Consider the following 23,067-nt stretch of genomic DNA (forward strand, 5'->3'; position numbering starts at 1 on the left):
TACAGGGAGCTTAGAAAACTGCCTTTATTCTATTAGTTGTTGGAAAAATGAAAATACAGAAAGAGTTTAGTTGGCTGCAGAACAGCAAGAAGTTCACAGGTTAGGAGTCTGATCACTACATGGTAACCAAACTTACACAAAAAGTTTCTTTCTTTTTTTTTTTTTTTTTGTTTTTTGTTTTGAAACTGGGTCCAGCAATGAACTTAAGGCAACTGAACAGTTCAGAAGCTTTGAGTGTGAGCAGGCTGTCTTGTCTCATCCCTACGGCACATCACGGAAAAACTCTTCCTGGGTGTGCAGACCACTCAAGTAATTCAAATGGGTCAGACACAAACGAACAGGGGAAGAGGATCAGCTGCTTTCCATCGGACTTTATTTTCAAATACAGTTTCTTAAAAAACCCAGAACACCTTAACGCAGAGGTTACAAGTAACAGTATTAGGAAATCCAATTATACAAAAAATACTACATCTAAGCTGGGGTAAATAGATTTATTTTTGGTAACATACATTTAAACTGGCACTAATTACACAGTAACTAAAAGGTAACTAACATGAAACCACAGAACCCTCACTTTTCCTTAGCTGAATGGGACTTGGTCATTTCAGAGTGATCACATTTTCAAACTAATGTTTTACACCACTGAGCCATGAAAATCAGATCTTCCTAAATGTGATAGCACTGAAGCTACACTTGATTCCACATACAGCCATGTAACTGTTGTACTCAATTAGCATAGGACGTTAGTTATAAAGTAGTTACAGAGCAATCCTCTGTGTTGACAGCTTTTTCTCTTTCTAGAGAGAAGAAACGAGATAGAGAATTGTCTTCAATTAGCGCCTGGCATATCCTGTGAGTGCAGAAAAGGTTTGTTAGAGGAATGTTGAGGTTAACCTTGGGTGCACAGATGAATTTGATGCAGATTGTTATAAAAATCATGGTTGGCTTCTAAATACTGGTAGCAAGATGACTCGATTTTTAAATCTCTTAAGTAAATTATAGATAATGAAAAAGGCCAGTAATCATACACTAAGATTAATAAACAGCACTTCAAAATTACTCAAGTGCAGGGTGCTGCTTTGGCCATCTTCCTCTGGCCACATTTTATAAGAGAAGGCACCCGGACTTTTTCTTGCCACGCCGGGCTTGCAAAGCAGCTCTAGTGGCCATTTCAAAAACCTCCCTCACACCGTCTTTGGTCTTTGCCGAACACTCCATATACCCAAATGCACCAATGCGGTTTGCCATATCTCTTCCTTCTTCAGGTTTGACAGGCTCCTGCAACAGCACAAAAGCCACAGGTGAGAGCGATCCAAAGCCACAGCAACACACACCCACCTTCCCTTCCCACCCAGCTTCCCAACGAAGGCAGAGGAATTTCTGCATTAAATGCACCTAAGTAATTGGTTAGTTAATAATTAATTGCTCCCCCGAGAGCGATCCTGTAAATAATAACAGCAGGTTTCAAATGAAATTTGCTTATTTTCTCCAGGTGCAGCACGCACTGGATTACACAGACAGGACGCAGAGTTGCGTGCTGCGCCAAAGCTTGAGGGCACGATTGGTTTTCTAACACCTCTGAGCTTGAAAGCTGCAAGAGTCTTTGAAACTTGAGCAAATTGTTTATTTCTGAGGAAACGTTTATGCAACTCTTTGCCACAATTGTAACAAAAGCCTATGAACAAATCCCAAAACTAACGCCTCAGTCTTTGTTTACAACAAATATTATGCAACAGGAACAATAATTCCAGGACAGAGCAGAGTATTTGCAGTCTCATACCCAAGCAGGGGGTTTCAGACACAATCAGAGTATGAAACATAGTGATAGGCTCAGGAACAAGCTGCAGCACCTGTGGTTATTACCTCAAAACATTTAGCCATTAAATGGTTTCATTTCATATCCTGAATATACAGAATAAAGAACAACACAAGTGTGTGTGCACTTGATGTGCTGATGGCTGCTACTGGATTCCTTTCTACCCCAGGGATCCGGCTCTCCAGCATGGAGAGCAGCTGACTGCTAGTAACCCCATAAAGCCATTTTCATTGTTGAAAGTGCCTTTTTCTAAAAATTAAATCTCCAAATATGAAAAAATAAACACCTGATTAAAGCTAACATATACTTTCTGGTTTCTGTCACGGGGAAGTGTTCATTATGCAGCCCATAGGCAGCTGCGGCCACTCATTTAATGCTCTACAACCACTACACCTTTTTCATTCATTGTGCGACTATCAGAAAGGAACTTGCCTGCTTCATTTTGGCCAGCTCTCGTCTTGTGTGCTCGTCATTCCTCAGGTCCTTCTTGTTTCCTACCAAGATGATAGGCACATTGGGGCAGAAATGCTTCACCTCCGGGGTCCACTTCTCTGGGATGTTTTCTGAAAAAAAATCAATACAAGTATGACTGTACCAAAACCCACTTCTGCGGAGAGCTTTATTTTAAAGCTTTTACCTGCTGCCTGAGTGGTTTTAACTTGCTAATCCACACCAATGCCTTTTTTCTAATTTTAATTTGGGAAGCAAATAGACCTGTTCTGGTATTACCAAAAAAGTCAAGCCTGCCTATGGTGATTTTAAGGCTGAAGGACGCCTAAACCCTTGGCTTCTCTACATCTCTCAGTAGCTACTTGACTTGGGTCAGCATAAGAACAGCATGCAGAATTCTAAGTAGAGCGTTACAGAATATTTTGCCTCAAGAGAAACATTTTCTTTCTCTCTGAAACTGAAGATGGGCACAACCCCGAAGCGTAACCCCGAAGCGCAAGTTTTTACGTCACTTCTTCCTTATAAAAAAGCAACATCAAACAACGACTCCGAACTCTCCTATTAACTGCAGTGGAAATGCTGCTCTACACACTAATTACAGATGCACAGAAACAAAGACTTTGTGTAAGTCACCTGCAGATTTGCCATTTCTCTCTACATGCAGCAAATTAATCCACACTTGTACACAAGAAAACTTGAGGGCTTGTGAAAGCAAAACCTTGATAAATTCTATATAGCAGGAAGTGCTGAACAGTCCAAAACATTTGGCTTTGCCTTCAGCAGCTCTCAGACACCTGAGATTCAGCAGTGGATGTACCTGCAGGCTACATAACCGCTTTTCTTCACAAAATTCCATTCTGATTTTGAAGAGACATTAGCTATCATGGCATTGTTTTCCTGCCTGAAATAACAACTTAGGCAAGCATTCTGAAGCCAGCTTTTGCACTACAGTCAAAACAGCAGCTCTGTGGCTGCACCCAGACGCAGCAGAGCGCAGCCAGGGCCTTCCCGCTCGCTTGGGGTGTGAATTTTGAAACTAGGAATGCTGGCAGCCATTACAGCACACGAAAATATATTTTACAGCACAATTTCCAACGAGAATATAGTGACACATAGTTACAATTTAGTTAATGCTCTGCTTACCTAAACTATCAGGGCTATCAATTGAAAAACACATAAGTATAACATCGGTATCTGGATAAGAAAGCGGTCTAAGTCGATCGTAGTCTTCTTGTCCTGCTGTATCCCACAAAGCCAACTCAACCTGCAGAAGAAAGATCAAGGCAGTTAGCCAGATCACCAGGGAAGTTTTGAAGCTAGTAACCCAAGAGAAGTGGGTAAAATATCTCAGTCAACAGCACTCAAAAGGAGGAGACTACAGAACAAGCCACTTTGACAGGAGAACTATTAGAAACTTTACCTGCCATAACTCAAAAAAACCCAATTTACTGCACCTTATGGGGCTTTTATTTATACCCATGACCAGTGTCAGTTCTCTGAAAGGACATAAAAGCTACCAGCAGAAAAGCAAGACAGAAGAATCGAAGGGAACTGGCTCCAAAGGGCTGGGAATTTCTCTGATAAGCATTCAAGAAATGCCCGTTTTCAGTGAAAATGGACTCTAAGTATATGCTTTTTAGGACTATTCATATTTTCAATTGGTTTACATCTGGAACCTGTAGTGATTGAGAAATATCAAGACTGTACCTACTTGTGCACAAGTTCACTGAAGCCCCATCACAGCAGAAATTTACACTTGCAATTTGCTTTGAAATAAACCTGATGTGTGTGAAGCAGCTTCTTACCAAGAACTGAGTAAAGCAGCTAATGTTCTCAATATTTCTACTTAGAGTGGAGCTAGGGGAGAACACCCTAATAGGATTGTGCAGCACTGTAGAAGGAATAGCCAACGTTTAAACTAGGAAATTTTAAAACTATAATCAAGCTCCTAAGGTATACTCTTGCTTGAGATTCTCTGATGCATCTGACTTTGCAACAGCATGGGTTCCTTCTTGTTTAAGCTCTTATGTTCAAAAGTTTCAGGGAAAAAAACTCAACAGCAGCTCAGATAAAGACAGGCAGGCAGAACTAGAACCCAAATGTGAGCCTGAATGTGCGATGCAACTGTCTGGTTATATTGCAAAGGCACAAAACCTTAGCTTCTCTCAGAGTCACTTCTGCATTCTCATTTGCAAATGCAAATTCTGTAGCAAATGTTCATATTTTGTGCAGCGATGTCTGGGCGCTGAAATCAGCTCCTGTGGCTCTATCAAAAAAACTACATCTCGTACCATCACCGTTTTGTCTTCATGAGGCTTCTGAACATTTCTGGCAATGCTCTTCTGGGACGACAGAGGGAAGTGGCTGTCAAACAGAACGGTCTGAAGCACTGCTCTCCTATCAACTTTTGTAACCAGGTCTTCAGAAGACAAAGTGCTTAGATAAGGTATGTCATCTAGTTACAAAAAAATGCACCTTTTATTTCCACAGCAGAAAATGCATTGCTCAAGATGCTCATATAATTTTTACTTAGATGCCAGCTGCACGTAGCTGATAGGGCACAACTCTGTTCAACCCATTTAGAGAAGCAGAGATTTAGGCAGAAGGGAATGATAAGTTTGACTAGATAATAAGAGAGGGGAATTGATATCATGCATATTTTAACCAATAGTCCTCAGAGTCTAAGATACAATATAGAAATTGCAGAAACTATCACCTGGGGGGAAAGTATGTTCCAATATTAATCTAAAAGCCTTTTTTTTTTTTAACCCATTCATATAAGGGAGCCAAAAGATCTTTTTAGACTCGAATAGCATGAACTACCATGACTAAACCCACAAACAACCCATGCCTGTAACAGTAGGAAATCAAATTTAACATAAAGCCCAAAACCAGCTCAAAAAGTTTTTGTTCAAATCAGGATCAAAACTGAACAGTTTCAATCAATTTGCCATTGCATCTGAACTAGAACTGACTGAAAGATGTTCTGGCTGCACCTGAACCCAGTGCAAAGGCGCATGTCGCAGCAAGAGGCGAGGCAGCGAGCTCAAATAGCTGAGCTTTCAAGGCAGGAGCTTTCTGCTTTCTGTGCTCCCAGAGTATCCCTGAAAGTGACAATTTTTACATGTCACCTATTACCTTGCGTGACATAAATGCAGAAGGCAACCCATCCACCGTTCAGAGAGCAGCCTGCTGAAAACTGCCCCTTGGAGTAGGGGTCCAGTGTGCTCGCTGGTTTGGCAAACAAAAGGAGCTGGGGTCACACGGATTGAAAACTGATTTTCAAAATATTTTAAACTAAAATGAAATATTTTAATGATTTACTTTAGTATAAACTATGAATAAAGCTCAGGGAGCTGTGGGTATGCTTGGCTGCTTTAGCGTTTCAATTTGTGTAAGGTTAGAAACAGGATGTTAAACAGACAACTGGATACAAGCAGGTCCTAGCAAGGCTAATATTTGTTCCACAGGAAAATGCTTAATACTTAGAAATGTATTTACAACATAAGCACTAAGCATGTGTACTAATCACTTATTAAAGAAGTGCAGAGATCTCCATGCTATTCTGAATAAATGCAAGTTCATTTTGACTGTTAGAGAAATGTACACATACCTGCTTTCCATCCACTTCAATATCTGCTACATAATTTTCAAAGACGGTGGGAACATACACTTCAGGGAACTGGTCTTTGCTAAATACAATCAGCAGACAGGTCTTTCCACAGGCACCATCACCCACTATAACCAGCTTTTTTCGAATGGCTGCCATAGCTGAAAAACAAAACAACGACTTATTAATTCTTCCACTGCAGCTTTTAACTGAGATGCTAATAATTAACAAGCACTAAGTTTCCAGTTAATAAGAACTTTTAAATTGAGCCTACATGTCCATTAGAGACACAGACAGGTGTTTGGAATCACGCGAGTTGAAATTCCCATTCTTTTTTAGAAAAACATTCTCTAGAATAGTCAACACACCACTGAGCTACTGGGTGCAAAAATAACAGAAAGGAGAGGAGCCCAGCCTGGTCTGGCATTTCCTTACGCATTCTAAAGGTTCAGATGGGAATGTCCAGAGACTGTGAGCGAGCAAGCAGCACTGCCCTAGAGCACCTTCTGAAAAGTGTCTTGTAGGGAATCGAATATGAGACGCAGGGCAGTAACGTTTTCCTGTCACACTGAATTGTCTTAATGACAAAGTGCCATAAGCTGAGGAGCCGCTGCCTCATCAGAGCACCCGCGGAAGGAACTCAAGGCAACCAGTCTGTTCCTCGGGTTACAGCCACCACACTGCGAAGGGTTTTGGAAGTACGTGCCCCGCTTTCCCAGACATCGCTGTTACCGGGTTATTTTGCCTGCTATCAGCTTACAGTAAGCAAAGGGGGACATAGAGGGAGACACCACCCTGATGCTCCACAGACCTGTGCTGTTCAACATATTAATTTGTACCAGGACTATACAAATTCATGGCTTGCTCACATGCAGCTTTGACCTCAAAAAGATGTTACAAAAGCTTCTAAAGGTTTAACACAAGCCTAGAGTCAGGGTGGGACTGAACGAGATGATTGTGTTGGATTTATTTTGCAAACTTCTACAAAGTCACAAGTGAACCCAAATAGTACAGATAGAGACTGATTGTTCATCAACACTTCCCACAAACAAACGTGAGCCGGGGGGGGGGGGATACAAAGACAGTAGAAAGTGATTCAAGTAAATGAGGTTTAAGCAAATGAGGTTCAAGGCAAGGAGCCTTAGGAACAAGAGGATGTTGTGGACACAATCAATTTATACAGGCCTAAAGGAGACTGGGCAAGTACATGGAAGAAGCTTCCTGCGTGAGTTAAAGAATGCAGAAAACACATCTGCCTTAGAAAATCCCCACAGTAAAAGTACTTTGGGGCTGTGAGAGTACTTTGGAAGGCACTATACATGCGCCTGCTCTCTTATTTCTTTTCCCTGGGCATTTACTTGCAGCCATTGCAGGAATGAGCCGGAGATTTAGGGAGGGATCTGGCTGCAAGGACCGGAATGAGGACAGACCCGTAACTACTTTCTTCTCTAGAACACGAAGGCGTTTCCAGGGGAAGCCGCTTAGTCATCCCATGGAGCTTCCTGGAAATGGAGCAAATAGCAACGCCACCATAATACCTTGCATGGCATGACCAAAACAGCACGGGGGAGCACCCTTGTGAGTTAACTTTTTCCATGACAATCCCAGTACAAAGCTCTGTGAGGACGACTAGGGCTGCTGACAAGGCAAGGGCAAAAGGGTACAAAGAGGCACAGAAGAGAATTAAAAGACATTGCAAAAATGTTTTCTCCTTTCCACCTCTTTTCTTCTCTAAGTAGAAAGGTAAAGCTAACCACCTAAAAGCAACCTTTAGCACTATTAGGTGGTGAAGCAGCAGTGGGTGTTACAGAGGTTCTGTACTTCTGCTCCAGGTGCAGACAGAGAAGGACCATTTCAGCACATGAAGCAGGAAGGGTTCAAGGGCCTGCAGAGCTTGTCAGACACAACTGCTCAAGTAATCCTAATCTATCTCTAAAATGAGCTTCTGTCACCTTGTAAATATATATGTTCACACATTCAAGTTATTTACCTTAGGGACTGGGGGTTATTTTTACATCTGTGGAAGGTTTTAAACGATCCAAGCTTTAAAAAGGTATTCTTTCATTCGTTTTAGATGGCTTTGAAGAGTTTCTAGCACTGGTAATATTTAATATTTGCAGAACTGAAAATCATCTGTCCTCTGTACCAAGTCAAGATCAACTACTTACAAGTTCTACCTACTCTCAGTTTTGTCTAATCTGACCTTAAAACCTGTGTTGCTGAGTCCTACAAAACCTCTGAAGCCATCTACTCCTGTGCTCCACAATATTTACTATGAGAAAATAACCCCCAACATGTAACCTCAACCTTCTTTGATGCAATGTAAGCCCACTACTGTTTATCCTGTTTGTCACAGGCATAGGAGAAGAGATTATTCCCTTTCCCTAGTGCCGTTGAGAATATATGCCTTCATGTAGTCTTCAGGCCAACCAATTCCAGTTCATTTAAGCCTTCGCTGTAAATCATATTTCCTAGACCTTCCTGTTGTTCCCTGCTGGACACAGTCCAATTGGCACAAATTTACCAAAGCATGGAGCCCAAAAGCTGAATCCAGTATTTCACTTAGGGCTTTACCCAGATTAATTAGAGCTGAAGGATTATTTTATTGATCTTCCAGGATATACTATTGCTCAAAAACCATACTGGAAGTGTCCATCTTTCCCCCCCATACCTTCCCAGAAGACAACATTGTTGATACATTCCACTTTTAACTCATGGCAACTCCCAGGTCTTTTCATTAGGACTGCTACACAGTGAGTTGTTCTCTATTCGCACAGCTGAAAGTTCTGCTGTCATGTTTTTCTCTCACCTCTGATGTTTTTTTCTACCTCCAAGTTCTAGTGCTGTCCTGCAGCTTAATCACAGCCCTTCTCAGGTGCCAGCTTAATAATCACGATTCCCAAGTAATTATCTAGGTCATTGATGAAACCCCACTGGAGACAACGCAGGTGGATGTGGGAATGGGATAACACGTCCTTCCTCAGGATCCTCCCTCCTCTCCCTCCCGTGCTGAGCACGTGTGCGACCTGCAATAGTACCCGGGGCAGGTGACCCTTCCGGCATCACCTACGGATAACTGTCTTTTTCTGTGGATTATCAGATCAACTCTGTCTTTACCTTCCTCCAAATACTTCTGTCACTCTAGATTTTTTTTTTAAGTGTTCCTTGTCCATTGGATCTAATTTTATGCTTTGGCTTCTACATACTTATGCCTAAAGTCTACAAGACAATTGCAATTCTGTAAAAAAAATATCATAATTTGAAATAATGATTTCTATAAATCTCTCCCTAAAACCAACAAAAACAACAAACACCCCCTCTAACACCAAAACACAAAACCAAAATAAACAAAAAACCCCCAAACAAACAAAAAAACCCTCCAAACAAACCAAGACAACAACCCCCAAAACCCAACAGCTTGAAAATTATATATCCAAAAAATTATTTCAGGAGTTTTACTTGATCTCAGTACCCCTTTCCTAAGAAAAGTCTCCTTGCCTGAACCCTTCCTGAGCTCTGTTGCGGTTACCTGGCCCCCCTGTGGCAGAGCGCTCTGTGAGCGGTGCCCATCAGCTGCATGTGCTCAGCCGCCTCCTTCCCACTGCTCACCAGCCACCCCGAGACTCCTCTGCTCAGTCTTTTACGTGCAGGATGGTCACCAGGACATCTCAAACCTGCTCAACGGTCCCTTCTGTCTAGTACATTGAACATCTAAGCAATTCAACTTCCCTCATCACCAGCTTCTAGAGCATCCTGTCAAGATGCTCACAGAAAGCCCCGGCTACCTTATCTTTTCTTGGTGACCTATGGCACTCTGACCTTTTTTACTTTAGTTTCACCTTCCAGAGCATTACCAGTGAATAATTCCCTCTGCATAATGTCCTTGGAGCAAATATGTTGTATACAATTCATTTCAGGATGCAAAGATCACCACTGCCATCCTTGGAGCTTTCACTTGTCTCCAAAGCCCTAGCACCTGCTTTTGCTTCGCTCACCTCAGGCATTAACCTGGGCATGTAGCATAGGCCGAGGTTCCTTTGTTTATGGACCTCAACAGATTTTCAGAAACAGCTGATTATAAATCCTGGGTAGACAGAGGTGCCTCAGGATGCCAGGTCTGATCACGGGACAGACCCCTCCATCAACCTCAGAAGTCACCAAACATCACAGCCACTCATTCCTGGACACTAGTGACTCTACAGCTTCACGGTACTTGAAGTTTCTTCTCTGCTGGTGAGGTTGAACCCTTACTTGCTGCCAGAACAACATATTTCAGTTCTGTTCAACATGAGGATGTTCAAGGGTGGAATGCTGCTGCTGGGCCTGCACCAGCTTTCTTCTTACAACAGACGCATCTCCTCCATAGTGCTGGAGGCCTCCGTGCACACAGAAACTGTCCTAGTGGTGCTACAATGTCCCAAACCCTCATCTGTGGTCTTCAAATTGTAGCAGATATCTGGCCACAGCAACAGCCTCCTGTAATCCATGCATTAGCATATTTACAATAATAAATTCCTAATTTAGAGAATTCAGTGTACAGATCAGCATCTTTTATCAAATCATTTTTAGATAAAATAAAAACATTCCTGTCCAGTGGGGAGCTGTAAGTGATCGTCAGGTCTGGCAAATACTCAGACGTACAGTACTCACACTACATGCAAGTCAGTATTTGCTGCAGTACAGCCTGTCGCTAGTGAGTATGTGTCTACATTCGGAGGTTAAAAAAATGCCAAACTATATGAACTACCTAAGAGGATATTACAAATAGACCAAATACAAGGTACTACTGCCTCACTGTAACTGAACATACGTATTACACATTCATCCTTTTATGCAATGCATAGAGTAGGGAGAGACCAATAAATCCAGAAAGCTGCTGGAACAGCATCACTGACGATGCTCACAGAACATTGAGCAAGAAATATTCTACCCCAATTAGTGCAGCAGCATGGCTGCAGTGACCTTCTAGGGCAGGGCTGTCAAACGCATTTTCACCAGCGCCACATCAACCTCACCGTTGTCTTCAAAGGGCCAAATGTCATTTTAGGACTGTACATGGACAATGGCTGCTCTAGAGGAATCTGTGCCGTCTTCTGCAGCAAGATGACAGATCTGCAGTTTTTCCTACTCTTAAATGAACCACTCCTCCCACATTTGCATTTACGGGTTTCTTAAAACCAGCTAGTCTGCTAGATTCAAAGTGGAAACTCTCACAACATGAGTCAAGTGACTCATCTGAATGGAAGAGATTCAATTATGACATTTCCTCAACCTCGGCCAGGGCCTTTCACGGGTATTACAAGAGCTTTAGACATCGTTTACTCAATCCCAATAACATCACAGGAGGTTACAACACAAGGAGCTCCTGTTTGCTGAGAGTTGCCACACTAATATCCTTGTTACATGAGGCTGCTATTTCTAAGTGCAGTGACGCTCCAAGACTCACGCAGCATAAAGCCTTGCTTGTTAAGGGAATCTAGCAAATACTCCAGAAGAATGATAAATAGGGAAAATATTTTTTTTCCATGTTTTAAACGTATTCCCCCCAAGTATTGTTTACTGCAATGGAATTGCCTCTTCAGCATCCTACGTATTTTTCCAAAGAACATTTCCAGTGCCTCCTCTCCCGCAAATCCCAAGGCCACACAGCACGAGTGAGAACTACGGACGTACTGTTGACATTCTGAAGTTGGATAAGCTGGTAACAAACATGCCAGGTTTGCCTGTGTCACTCTGGATCTCACCCTGGAGAAAGTAATAAAGTGAGAGAAACAGCCCTTTACCATCACATAGGCATCCCAACTAGACTTAATGTCAATTACCAGTCAACTACTAGCAAATTTCTATTGCCTGCTATGCCATACCAGCAGATCCCTTGTATAATGCACAGTTTTGTCCAAAAAGATCTGGATGACTGCATATGTTAGCAAGAACTCAGAAAAAACAGTTCAGCAGGACCATTAACGATGTTTCTGATGCTGAGGGGGAAACATCTTTTAAATTCTCTCCCACCTAATCTTGCTGAAGTCCTTCAAACCAAAATGTTGGCGAGGGTTTTGAAACCTTGTAGAGGCTGTTTTGCCGCTGTCCTCTCTACACTCGGTTTGCAGCTGAGCACTCCCAGCCTGGTCCTCTTCTCAACTGCTGCACTTCCCCTGCCCTGGGCCAGCGGGAGGAACCAGAGCAAGGCTGAGGGACCAAAAGATGAAGCTTTACTCAAGTGTCCCCCATCCTGACCAGTCAAGCCCTGCCCTCTACCTACCACAGAGGAGAACTGCCTCTGCACCAGGATCTGCATTTATTCTTAAAATATGCTCACTTTTGTTCAAGCTTGAGTGGGAGGAGGAACGAGTTTCCCCAAGGACTCCAGTGATGAAGAAGACATGGATGAACAGGCTTTCTCCACAGTTTTCTTCTGGTTGTTTAGCAAAGTCTGGCATAAAAGCCGAGAACCACCAAAACAGTTTGGGGCAGAAAGCAGATCAGCCCAAAAAGCAAATAGCTCTGCTTTTAGGGCAGCTGCATACAGACAGTGAGGAAACTGGAGCATTTGGGTGGGAGAAATGGTCCAAAGACCACGAGCAGAAAACGGGGAGCGTGCAGGCGAACAGGCCAGGAGGAGGACAGCAGAAGGACGTAACCGCTCCAATCCACCCTCCTCTAGCGCAGAACCCACGGTTCCCACATCTCCCAGCTGCTTATTTGCCAACAGGAGGTGAATGTCTCAAAACCTTCTCCTCCATGGAAGCACCAATGGAAAATGTCAGCAACCATATATTCTGTACTTTTTTTTCCCCTCCACTACACTTCTCATTAGTGAAAGTATGTACAAACAAATGTCAGAAATTTTGCAGTTTGCTGGTGAAATGCTATCCATGTTACTTTAAATCAGCTCCTTTGAGCATACGTAATCCCATATGTGCTATTTTTTTTTCTACATAACCCACACAGGATGGGCTATGCTCTTAAATAGCAACAGTTGTGAAGTAAAGGAAACTATGACCCTAATTCACCTCTTGCAGAAGTTGCAAAATGGGTAGCAAACAACCATGGGACTGCAGTAAGAAAAAAGGGGGAGAGGGGGGAGATTCAATCACATGAAGGAGTTAGATAAATCCTATGCTTCTGTTACAGGTTCCTAAAAAGTCCTGGAAGAACTACACACACTAAACCATGCAGCAAGTAACCACTTATTTATTGTCTTTATTTCTAAAGACATCCAGAATAGAACCCACCTGTACAGCTGCACTGCAAGTAAAGACAGATGAACTCCATGCCCAGAGCAATCATGCTCACTTGGTACCATATACAACTTGAAATCAAGTATAACTGGGGTACAAATACAGTTCAATTACAAGCCGATGGAATACAAACACTAAAAACATGAATGCAGTCACCACTATAAAGGAGACAGTAAGCACAGCTTATTTCAATAACACTTACTTAATTCTGTGCAAATCTGCCTGTGGACACATGCATTCATAAACTGATAAGCCACATTATTTACAGCATTGCTAACAAGGCCTTTGGGAAACAACTATATTTATATTCCTTACAGCACCCAGCACATAAAGCAGTTTGACAGTACTGCAGAATAGACCTATTTCCAACTATGGTTCTATGTGGGAGCAGTTGCTAACAAAAAGATAGCTGATGGGGTTTTTTTTTGGAGGGTTACATATGAAATTTAACACTTTAAAAAAGTTCCAAAACTGGCAAAGCACAGGGCAGGCTACTGACATTGCACATTAAATGTAATCATGACGAAACAGAAATTATCTATTGTAAGACTGAAGTACAACTGAAAAAATAACACAGAAGGTCAGCGTAGTATCCAACAGGATTAAAATACTGGACACAAGTCCTTCAGGAAGGTCCTTGGACAGGGCGAGCAGAGCATTCAGCTTTCTGCCAGCAGCTTATTCAGACTGTGTGTTAACTAGGCTCCAGCCCAGCAAGTTTTACTAGTTCACAAAAAATGCTTTGCACGCATAGCCGTGCACTTCCAGAGCCAGCTTTAAATTGGGAGCACTATAACCGTGTTACAACCCTGGCCAATAAACCTCATCAGGTGTCAGCTAACTCCACAAATAACCAGCTCAAGCCTCTTTGTACCACATCACCAGAACCGGGAGCAGGGTCAGCTTAACTGCATTAGGTCTTAACAACATTGGTTCAGTGCCAGCCCTGGTGAACCCTTAACGACTGATGAATTTTATATAGTCATAAAGAGTTATCCAGAGGTACAACATTGGTGTTTAATAGGCATACGCATACAATGCATTTCAGTTAGCACACAGTCTGTTGTTTATCCTGCCTCTATGATGGCTGCAATGGGGCAGGTGATACCTCATCCAGCATAAAGCCTGCCAAGCGCAAAATTTTTGAGGAAACCTGAATCGGCAGCCAGTACTAGATCCGTGTTGTGTGTCATGCGGATACAGAACGTCTAATCTGAGATATCATGTGAAGCCTCAAAGCTGGATTCATCCTATCAAATTACAGCCTCTGCCCTTGCTTTCCTCTTCAGGATAGATCTTGTATGACAACATACAATTTATCTGACTCTCAAAGAAAATTGCTTTTGATTCTGATAAATTTTCTTGATTTCTAACCACCACAGGGAAGAGTAAAACATTTTGCTTTGCGCGCTCTCGCTGTACAGCCCACCTGCCCATGCTTTGCAGGAATAACACCTCAGCACCATCAAACTCTCCCAGGAACACACAAATTATCTTCTAACACCCAAGCTGTGAGCTGTGCAGCCCTCTACACCCAGCATCATGTCCTGCAAGCAGCTCCAGTACAAACACCGACCAGGGAACCAACTTGTCCCTGCAGCTAAACTTATATTTCCTACATGTAAAGACCCCCAGACCATCCTTCACTACAGGCCTACACACATATAAAAATGGGTGCATGGGCTTGGGACTTTGGTCTCTCCACCTCAGTGCCTGGCATTCAGGACCAGCTTAGGAGTGGATTCCTACAGAAAAAAAGCAGAAAAAAGAGTGAGAAACTTCCCCCTCCATGCCCTCCAGTCTCCAACCATTTCAGCTCAGGATCTTCTTGGGTCAGATGTGGTGCCCATGAATTTGGTAACCGCAGATTTCTCTTCCATGAGCTTGCCCAGACTCCCTTTGAACCCATGTAAACTTCCAGCACTCACAATATCCTGTTGGAGGGAGTTCCCACAGCCTAATTACATATTGTGTATAAAGCCACTTCCTTCAAATTCAGGATTGTCGCTGTAAGTTTCTTTTACTGCCTCCTAACCCCCAAATGAGAGAACAAAATGAGAGTGAACAATTTATGTCTCTCACCCTCTTTCTGCTGCTCACGTAACAGACCTTCCAGACTGAAGCATCCTACCATAGAGTTGCAGTGTTTTTTGGTGGTGGTGGTTTTTTTTTTTTTAAATACCTTCACACCTTCGACAGTAGCGACTGCCTGATCTGTCAGCTGGCTGCTCTTAGCATAAGGAGTAATAAAGCTGTAGGGTGTCACAGTGCTTCAGCCAGGAGGGCCCTTGGAAGCCTAGCAGCACAGCACCACGTACCTTCCCACCCCACACCATCCCCCAAGGGCAGCGGGGCTGCTGGAGCCCAGAGACACCCCTGATTTGACAAGGGTGTGCAGTTAGACCCACTCAGCCCGTATCAGAGAACCACACCCTGAGCTGCGTTTCAAGTGCAAACAAGCAGCAGCCGGGCCATTCCCCCGTACACCTTTCACTCTTTGCACTGACTCAAGCAGGGACTAGCTTGACTTCAACAGGTGATAACAGAGAATCCCCTACTGTGCTTCTTGCTCCAGCAGTTAGTTACATTTTCTGCATTACTGATGGGGCTTTATTTGTCACTTCCTTGTTTATTTGGCCTCCTCATACTGATATTTTGCGTTTCTTCCAGGTGATTGGTAAGAAATACAGCCCAAGAGCTAATTCCTTCATGTTCTCGCTAGACACAGATGCACTGCAGTCTCCACTTGCCTTTTAAAGTGTCCTCTTTCTACTAAATTTAATATGAACCATATTGATTTTCTATTGCCTTAGTTTCTCACTGAAAATGACATGCAATTACTGTCAAGTGTCAGCTGAAGGCTAAGATGAACACCTGTACTTAAGAACCAAACTGAAACAATTAACACTAATTGTTTCTATTTCCCCCAGTCCAGGTTGAGTGACATTGCCTTAATTCTTTCCTGAACGCTTTGTTACTTATTCCATTATTGTACCTGGGATTGATACCTTAGTCTGATGGGATTATAATCATTAAGGTTGTCCTACTTCTCTTTATTATTACTGCATATTAGCATTCTTTCAGATTCCTTAAACTGCTGCAGTATGTAAAGAACTTTCTGGAAAAATTATATAAAACCCCTCCATTCTCAGGCCAGAGATCTTAAGAGCTGAGTTACATATCCAAACAGAGGTGTCAATTACCAAGCCTGGCCAGATTAGGCCTGCAACACCATTCAATCTTTCTATTATTTTAATTTTTTTTTTAATTTAAGGAGATACTCAAAATACCTGATTACAGAGAAGTTCCCTGTGTAGAGATAAATAACTTGTGCAAGGTAGGAAACCAGAGAGAAAGAAATGCTCAGCTCTCACATAAGATCACCAGTGGAACCTGCACAGCTTGACATACATAAATGACCCAAAACCGCGAGGACAAATAGCAATACAATAAAATTTACTGGTGATGCCAAGATGTTCAGGTAATAAAGGCAAGGGCTTACTGTGACAAATTTCAGAACCTTAACAGGCTCTGTGGCTAAGCAATAAAATTTGAAATAGATAAATGTGCAGTGATATACAAAGTAAAAACCAGATTCAACTTCTGATATGAAATGATGGACTGGCAGCTGATCGCTGCTATTCAAGGGCAATATTTTAGGAATCCCCAAGCACACCTACATCTTTTGACTCTTGTGTGCAGTTGTGATCCTCCCCATGTCAAAAGGCTACAAAGGAACTGGAAGTGACTCAGAGCAGAGCAACACAGATGATTAACTATAGCACAGCGTCCATATGAAGAACAACTATGGCAGAACTGGAAAAAGGACAATCCAGGAGAGACACAACCAAGGAAGAAAACAACTACAGACCCTTCTCTAAGATCCTAAGCAGGTGCCTGAGTGTTCAGTCAGTAAAACAAGGACAAGGGCACAGGGGACGAGCCAGGTTCATGGCAGGGCACACAGCAAGGCTTCACTGTTTCTGACACATTTCAACTCTTCAGGCTCATCATTTCTTCGCTGTAAGTTTCTCTTTGAGCTCCCTTTTTCTCCCAGTTACTCTTCGTGCTTTTGACTTTGTGTTTTATATTTCTACTTCCAGTTTTTACTTTTCTCCAGTTCACCTGTAGGGCTTACTTGCATTGTTTTTTTGAGTGCAAACAAAACAGATGCCTCCATTTCCTTTCCAAGTCAGGTTATTTAGTTTGTTTTCAACACTTGATTGGGGAAAAATATCACAAAAGTAGGTTCCTGAAATGTTTTTTTTTTAAGCCTGTTTACGCCAAAATTGTTAGAAACTAAACCAGCAATATGTGCAAGCAAAACTCTCTGTCTTAACATTGTCATAATGCATCCTGTTTTGCAAACTCCAAACTTAGCAAGGTTCTCCTGGTCTACTACAAGTTTTCTTTGTTCTCAGCTACCTGCAAAGTTCACCCCTATGCTGTTCACCTCCCTTTTTCTATACAATTAGTAAATTAATACCATTTCAGAACCCAGGAAAGAAGTCTAATTACAGCACTTCTCCCCTGCCTTACTCTACCATGACAAGTCCCTGTTCGAAGGCTGAAGGCAAAGCTGGGACTATGGGGTCAGAAAGCTTTATTTTGTCCCCATGACCCATGGCTGCCATTGCCATCCTTCCACACACGCTTCACATTCTTGTTACTTTGCCACTGCTGGCTAGATCCTTGTTATCTGTAGGAACGATGACTTACGAGAGCACTTATCTTATGCAATACCGAGTCCCAAGATTACTTTGAACAAAATGAGATTAGGGCTTAATATTGAGGTAATTATAGTAGATCTGTGGATTTCCACTCCTGTGCAATCTGCAAAACGCTTGACATTTGTGACATTATTTCTTGGAATCCCCTTTGTCCAGAGACCCCCAGCATGTCAAAGAGGACATGGGCAACCATGCGTTGAACAAGGCAGGTTCTGCTTGGTTGAGGTCACGGTCTTTAGGCACCCACCAGTGCCCCGGAGCTGGCAGCAAAAGCACACATGGACAAGAGAAACTAAACCCAACTCTTTCTGTACCCAGAGCTGGCGCTCTGACCTGCATTCCTCCTCTTCTCCCACCACAAGACACCTGTCGAGATTGCGCTGGTTCAGATCGAACACCCATCAAGCCCAGCACCCTGCCTGACACATGCAGGGTTCTCAGATGACAAACACAGAGCAGAAGAAGCAGCAAATGTATTGATACCCCTGCAAGTTTACTTTCTCAGTTTCCAGCTTGGGGGTATTCTCAGGTTTTTTTCTCTTTGTGCTCAATAGCCAGTTTGATAGCATTTTCTCCTGTGATTTCATCTATTGGATTCTGAAGCCATGAAAACAATTTTCATTCAAAACAATTTGCGGTGTGCAGTCTGCAGTATCTGTACAGACTGCAGGAGAAGCACCACTGGTGTTGATCTAGACCAGACTGGGCTCAGTCATGTCTCTGCCAAACTGGAGGGTTCAAATCTTTTTAAGCATCCCTTCTATGGAATTCATTCCTTACCCCGATCATTCTTCTCAGCCTCTTCTTTGCTTTTCCAGTTGCACTGTATCTCAAAGTCCATCTTCCTTCACACAGACCCATGGCAATCAGTGTGCTAAGAACTGAGAGCCATGACGCTATCCCCTGTTTTCTTCTTTATTCCTTTCCCCAAAGCCCCTCACCTGTGCTCATATGATCACTGTTGAACATTAAACTCACATTTTCACAGAATTATGACAAGCTATTCCTCCTAATTGGCAATAATTAACTTTTACCCCATCATTGCATAAAAAAAAGCTAAGATACATGCCCCCCCCCGCCTTGTATTTATTTGGCACAAATTTCATTTGACATTTCACTGCCTGTCATTCGGTCTCAGAAGGCTAAGATGCAATTCTCCCTAGTCAGCTCTTGTCTTTTCTTCCCTTACTACTCAACGCCTTTCTCACCAGACCATTTGTGAGTACACTGAACAGCAGAGGTGCAGCACAGATCCCTATTCTTCTCTTGTCCCAAACTTCCCTTCTCTGCGCTTGCCAAGTCATTCAAAAACTTCAGTAGATGTAATCAGCACTGTTTCCTTCGCAAAAGCCATGTTGACTTTCTCCCACCTTAAATTCTTGGTCCATCTGTTTACTTTCCTTTTTTTAAAAAAAAAAATTGTTTTTAAGAAGGGCACTGAACTCTGTAATATCCTGCTGAACTGCTGCCTTGCAAGCCATCTTCTACTTCCCTGGCTTCAAGGTATTAAGTAAAAAGTTACATAGCATAATTAATAATTCAGTCATTTCATCCCCGAGCTTCCTTTGGAACACTTCGGCAAGCACCATCTGGCCTTGGCATTTTGCAACTATATTTATCATTTTGCTCTAAAAACTTATTTGCTGACACTTCAAGCAGAGACAGATTGTCCAATGAGTCCTGTTCCCTATAAAGAGAATTTCTGGCATAGGAACCTCTTTGGACTCCTCCACAGTAAACAGGAATGCACATAAGTCATTTAACTTTCTACTGATGGCTTCATCATCAAATATTTCTTTCCCTTCTTCATCGTCTATTGGCCCTCTAGACTCCAACAACCTTCCTGCTTGGAAAAGAAATTTTTTTTGCTATTAGTATGATGTTGCTCAGAGCCTTTCTGGCAGTTCCTTATATTTTTCATTTGACTTGCTAGAGTTCACGTTCCTATTTACTTTTCTGGTCAACTTCATGACTTGAACTTTCTGAAGGCTGTGTTCTTATTTCTAATACTTTCTTTATATCAAACAACATGCTCATTCTCATCTGTCAACAACATTTTCAATTTCAAGCACAGAAGCCTAGTTCTGCTGTGGTTTACATGGAACCCAGCCTTTCCAAACAGCTTCTGGACTGAGGTTCAAAAAAACAGCCAATTCACTTTGTCAGGATCAAGTCAAGATCCTATTGTAAGAAGACCTCCTTATCTCGCACAACTTCAACTGAACAGAGGGTGAAGGTGAAGAACAAAGAGCCTCCAAGTGTAGAATAAGAAAAATGAAACATTAGCGAAGAATACAAACAGAGGTAACTGGTACTTGGAGAGCTGCGAGTTTTTTCAAACTAGTGATGCAGGCTAAGACAACCTTCTTTAAAGCTGTGAGGATGAGGAATCACTTTGTCCACATCCACACCTAGAGATCTGCTCCAAATGCGACAGTTCAATCAGTCAGTACATGGTCAGGGGAGACAGAACTACCCATTGTTGCAAAGCACTGCTAATTAACTGAGCAAAGGGACTGAATTAAGCCCTTTTTCTGATTAAAAACAACAACAAATGAAAACCCCCAACCTGTCAGAGCTCGAGGTAAAAAAAAAGCCCGTGGGCACAGAGCCCAGTTTTGCTTGGTATACTAGCGACTCTCCATCCATTCCTTCTACCAGGGACCTTGGTCATGAAGACCGGTCAGAGAAGGACAGTGAACCTTGTTCTGATTAGTTTAATTAGGTGATTCACCTAGGAAGGACTTGCTGTTAGTTGTGTGTATGCAACAGTGGACAGCAAAGATTGTAACTAAAAGGTTGCCTATGGATATCTTAGTTCTTTTACTGTCCCAAGTGCCCTTCTCAAGTGAAAACATCGTGATAGGAAAAGGATAGAAGAGAGGATGTCCTGACACATCAGAGCTGCTCTACCAACCCCAATTATGCTTTTGTTCACAGATCAGAATGAGGTGAGAACAGAGATCACATCAAGGCTAGAAGGCACCTGGACACCCAACAGTGGTGTAAAATGGCTTAAAGCAATGATAACAAGCATACTGAAGACAGTCTTCGCGGATATTTGTGCTTATTTTTAAGATGATCCCAAAAGTAATAGGCAACTACTGCTTGCTACTCAGCTGCCTAGCTATTTATAACATCCCCTGTGACAGGAGAGGAATCCCACCAATACACAAGCAGCAGAGGATTTTCATGGTGCATCCAGGTGTGCACGTTTGCACAGCTGTATCTCTGGGACAGAAGGGGAGCTGCCATCAGGTGCATTTACTTCACGCAGCACTGTTCTGTATTACGGCGTTTCACCCTTATTACTTGTCTACTAGGACAGACTCATCATGAATCAATTTAAGATTTAAAGGGCATGCTGGCTCACCTTTATCGACATACTGACTTCCTCACACTCACTGATTTAACTTTTCCTCCCCATTAGCTGAACTGCATTTGAAGACAATTTGTAAGAGAACGGTACATGAGAGCTTGAAAGGATGTGGAATAACACGTAAGATAGATTACAATTCAGTATAAAAGTGTCTGAGTAGAAGCTTGGAAAGAACCTAACGATATCAGAGCAGCAGGGAATAAAATATTACAGAGAGACTCAATGAGAAGATCCATAGGCTAGTGAGAAGGTAGTAGTCAAGGCTGGAAATTTCTAGGGCTGAGTGGAGAGTAGAGATGGCATAAGGACAAGCCAACAGGACTTGGGGCAACATTAATACACTGAGGGGAAAAAGATGAAGTGTAAAATGTGTAAAGACAATGATATTTCCAAGTCGCTAACTATAAAATTGTTTTTATTTGGAATTTGCTTATCTGAAGAGCCATCGCTAGTCCTGCATCCTGGTGGCGGTTAAGATCATTTAGGATGTTTTTACTGTCAATTCCTGGCTCAGAGAACTCCCCGCCTCTGGCGCTCAGTTGCTGTGGCACTCGGCCAGAGCGTAAGTTTGGTGAACTAGGAGGGATAACATAATAGTTGCTCAGCTAAGCTCTCTGACTACATTTCTTTTGCCCCTTGTGTGAAGGTGCATTTATGTGTTGAGAAATTATTTAAAAAAATAACCCCAAATACATATTCTAGTGTTAAATGATACAAATCACCCATTAAAACTAATTTATGTCAAGCATTTATGCTGAATATGCTGTCAAGCATTCCAGTGAACTAATTAAAATGAAATAAGGCTAATGGCAACTTTTTTTTTTTAAACATGCAACCTTGGTCCAAATCAGAGCCAAAATTAGTCTGCGTATTTGAAACAGAAATGCCAGTGTTGTGTAGCTGGAGATGTGGGTAAGGCCAGAACAGGGCAGGACGAGGGCACACACAGATGCATTAAAAGAGCCTTCAACAGAAAGGAAAAATTTTCACGAACAATCTTTTTGGGGAGGGAGACACTTCATATTTCCCTACTGAAAAAAAAAAATCCCCCATAAGGCTATTGGAGAGTCTAATAGTTTGAGCCACAAACAACATTTAGGACAAGTAAAACTAATTTTTGAGATTTCTGAGATAAAAAGAGAGTTATAAAAGTTTGTTTTTAGAAGACATGCACTGTCTTAAAAATCACACAAACAGCAGAATTGCTAACTAGCCTAAGCTCTGGGGGGAAAAAAAGGCAACAACAAACCTAACATTCCCTAGGAAGGTCTTAGGATTTAGTTTTCTCCCAATCCTGCATCACATACAGAAAGAGCATGTGGGAAGCACTGCTTGTGAAGGGGTCCCTGCCACAAACAGGTGAACTGTACTAGGAGCGAAACAAAAGCTGGATATGAGGCAGCAACTAAAAACAAACAACCCCCCCATTCCAGATACCTCACAGAGACAGACTTAAAGGGATATCAAAGTAGCTACGGCATCATTTCGCTGGGGACAATACTTTTCCCCAAGTCTCTCTAATAACTTTAACTCTGTGAATCTCTAAGATGAGTTTTGCGGGGCTATTTTAGAGCCAAACACAACTGAAGTGGTCTCAAGGCTCCTCTTGCCCCTGAAGGAACAGGCTTCTTGGCAAAGAAGGTTTAGGTAGCAGATAATTTGAAGCTGGGCAATTTTCAGTCTAAGGTAAGGCTGTTGTGCCACATGAAGCTAAATGCGCTACCAGTTCATTTCAACCCCAAACTGAGCTCTTTGCTACACACTTGTCTGTGTGCCCTCGGCCTGCTGAGGCTGCAATGGCTTCGGCTGCCGTAAGAAAAAAACCCTAACAAAACCAAACC

The 23,067-nt window shown here is 42.4% G+C and overlaps 2 protein-coding genes across 2 annotated transcripts in view; one reads left to right on the top strand and one right to left on the bottom strand.

Annotated features, from left to right (window-relative positions):
* RHOA (ras homolog family member A) overlaps positions 1–23,067 on the bottom strand; it is a 24,017-nt gene continuing 950 nt past the window's right edge. Inside the window, exons 2-5 of the mRNA XM_082059979.1 lie at positions 5,880–6,037; positions 3,410–3,530; positions 2,249–2,379; positions 1–1,278 (exon numbers count right to left, since the gene is read on the bottom strand). Coding sequence (XP_081916105.1) covers positions 1,105–1,278; positions 2,249–2,379; positions 3,410–3,530; positions 5,880–6,035 — 582 coding nt within the window. The 5' untranslated portion in view covers positions 6,036–6,037 and the 3' untranslated portion in view covers positions 1–1,104. The remainder of the gene's footprint in view (positions 1,279–2,248; positions 2,380–3,409; positions 3,531–5,879; positions 6,038–23,067) is intronic.
* LOC309443416 (uncharacterized protein) overlaps positions 23,023–23,067 on the top strand; it is a gene marked incomplete at its 5' end in the record, with an annotated part of 6,692 nt that continues 6,647 nt past the window's right edge. The window contains one exon of the mRNA XM_082060339.1: positions 23,023–23,037. Within this exon, the coding sequence (XP_081916465.1) occupies positions 23,023–23,037 (15 nt within the window). The remainder of the gene's footprint in view (positions 23,038–23,067) is intronic.

Source organism: Streptopelia decaocto (genome assembly GCF_964273445.1).
Source record: "Streptopelia decaocto genome assembly, chromosome: 8".
Taxonomy (NCBI): domain Eukaryota; kingdom Metazoa; phylum Chordata; class Aves; order Columbiformes; family Columbidae; genus Streptopelia; species Streptopelia decaocto.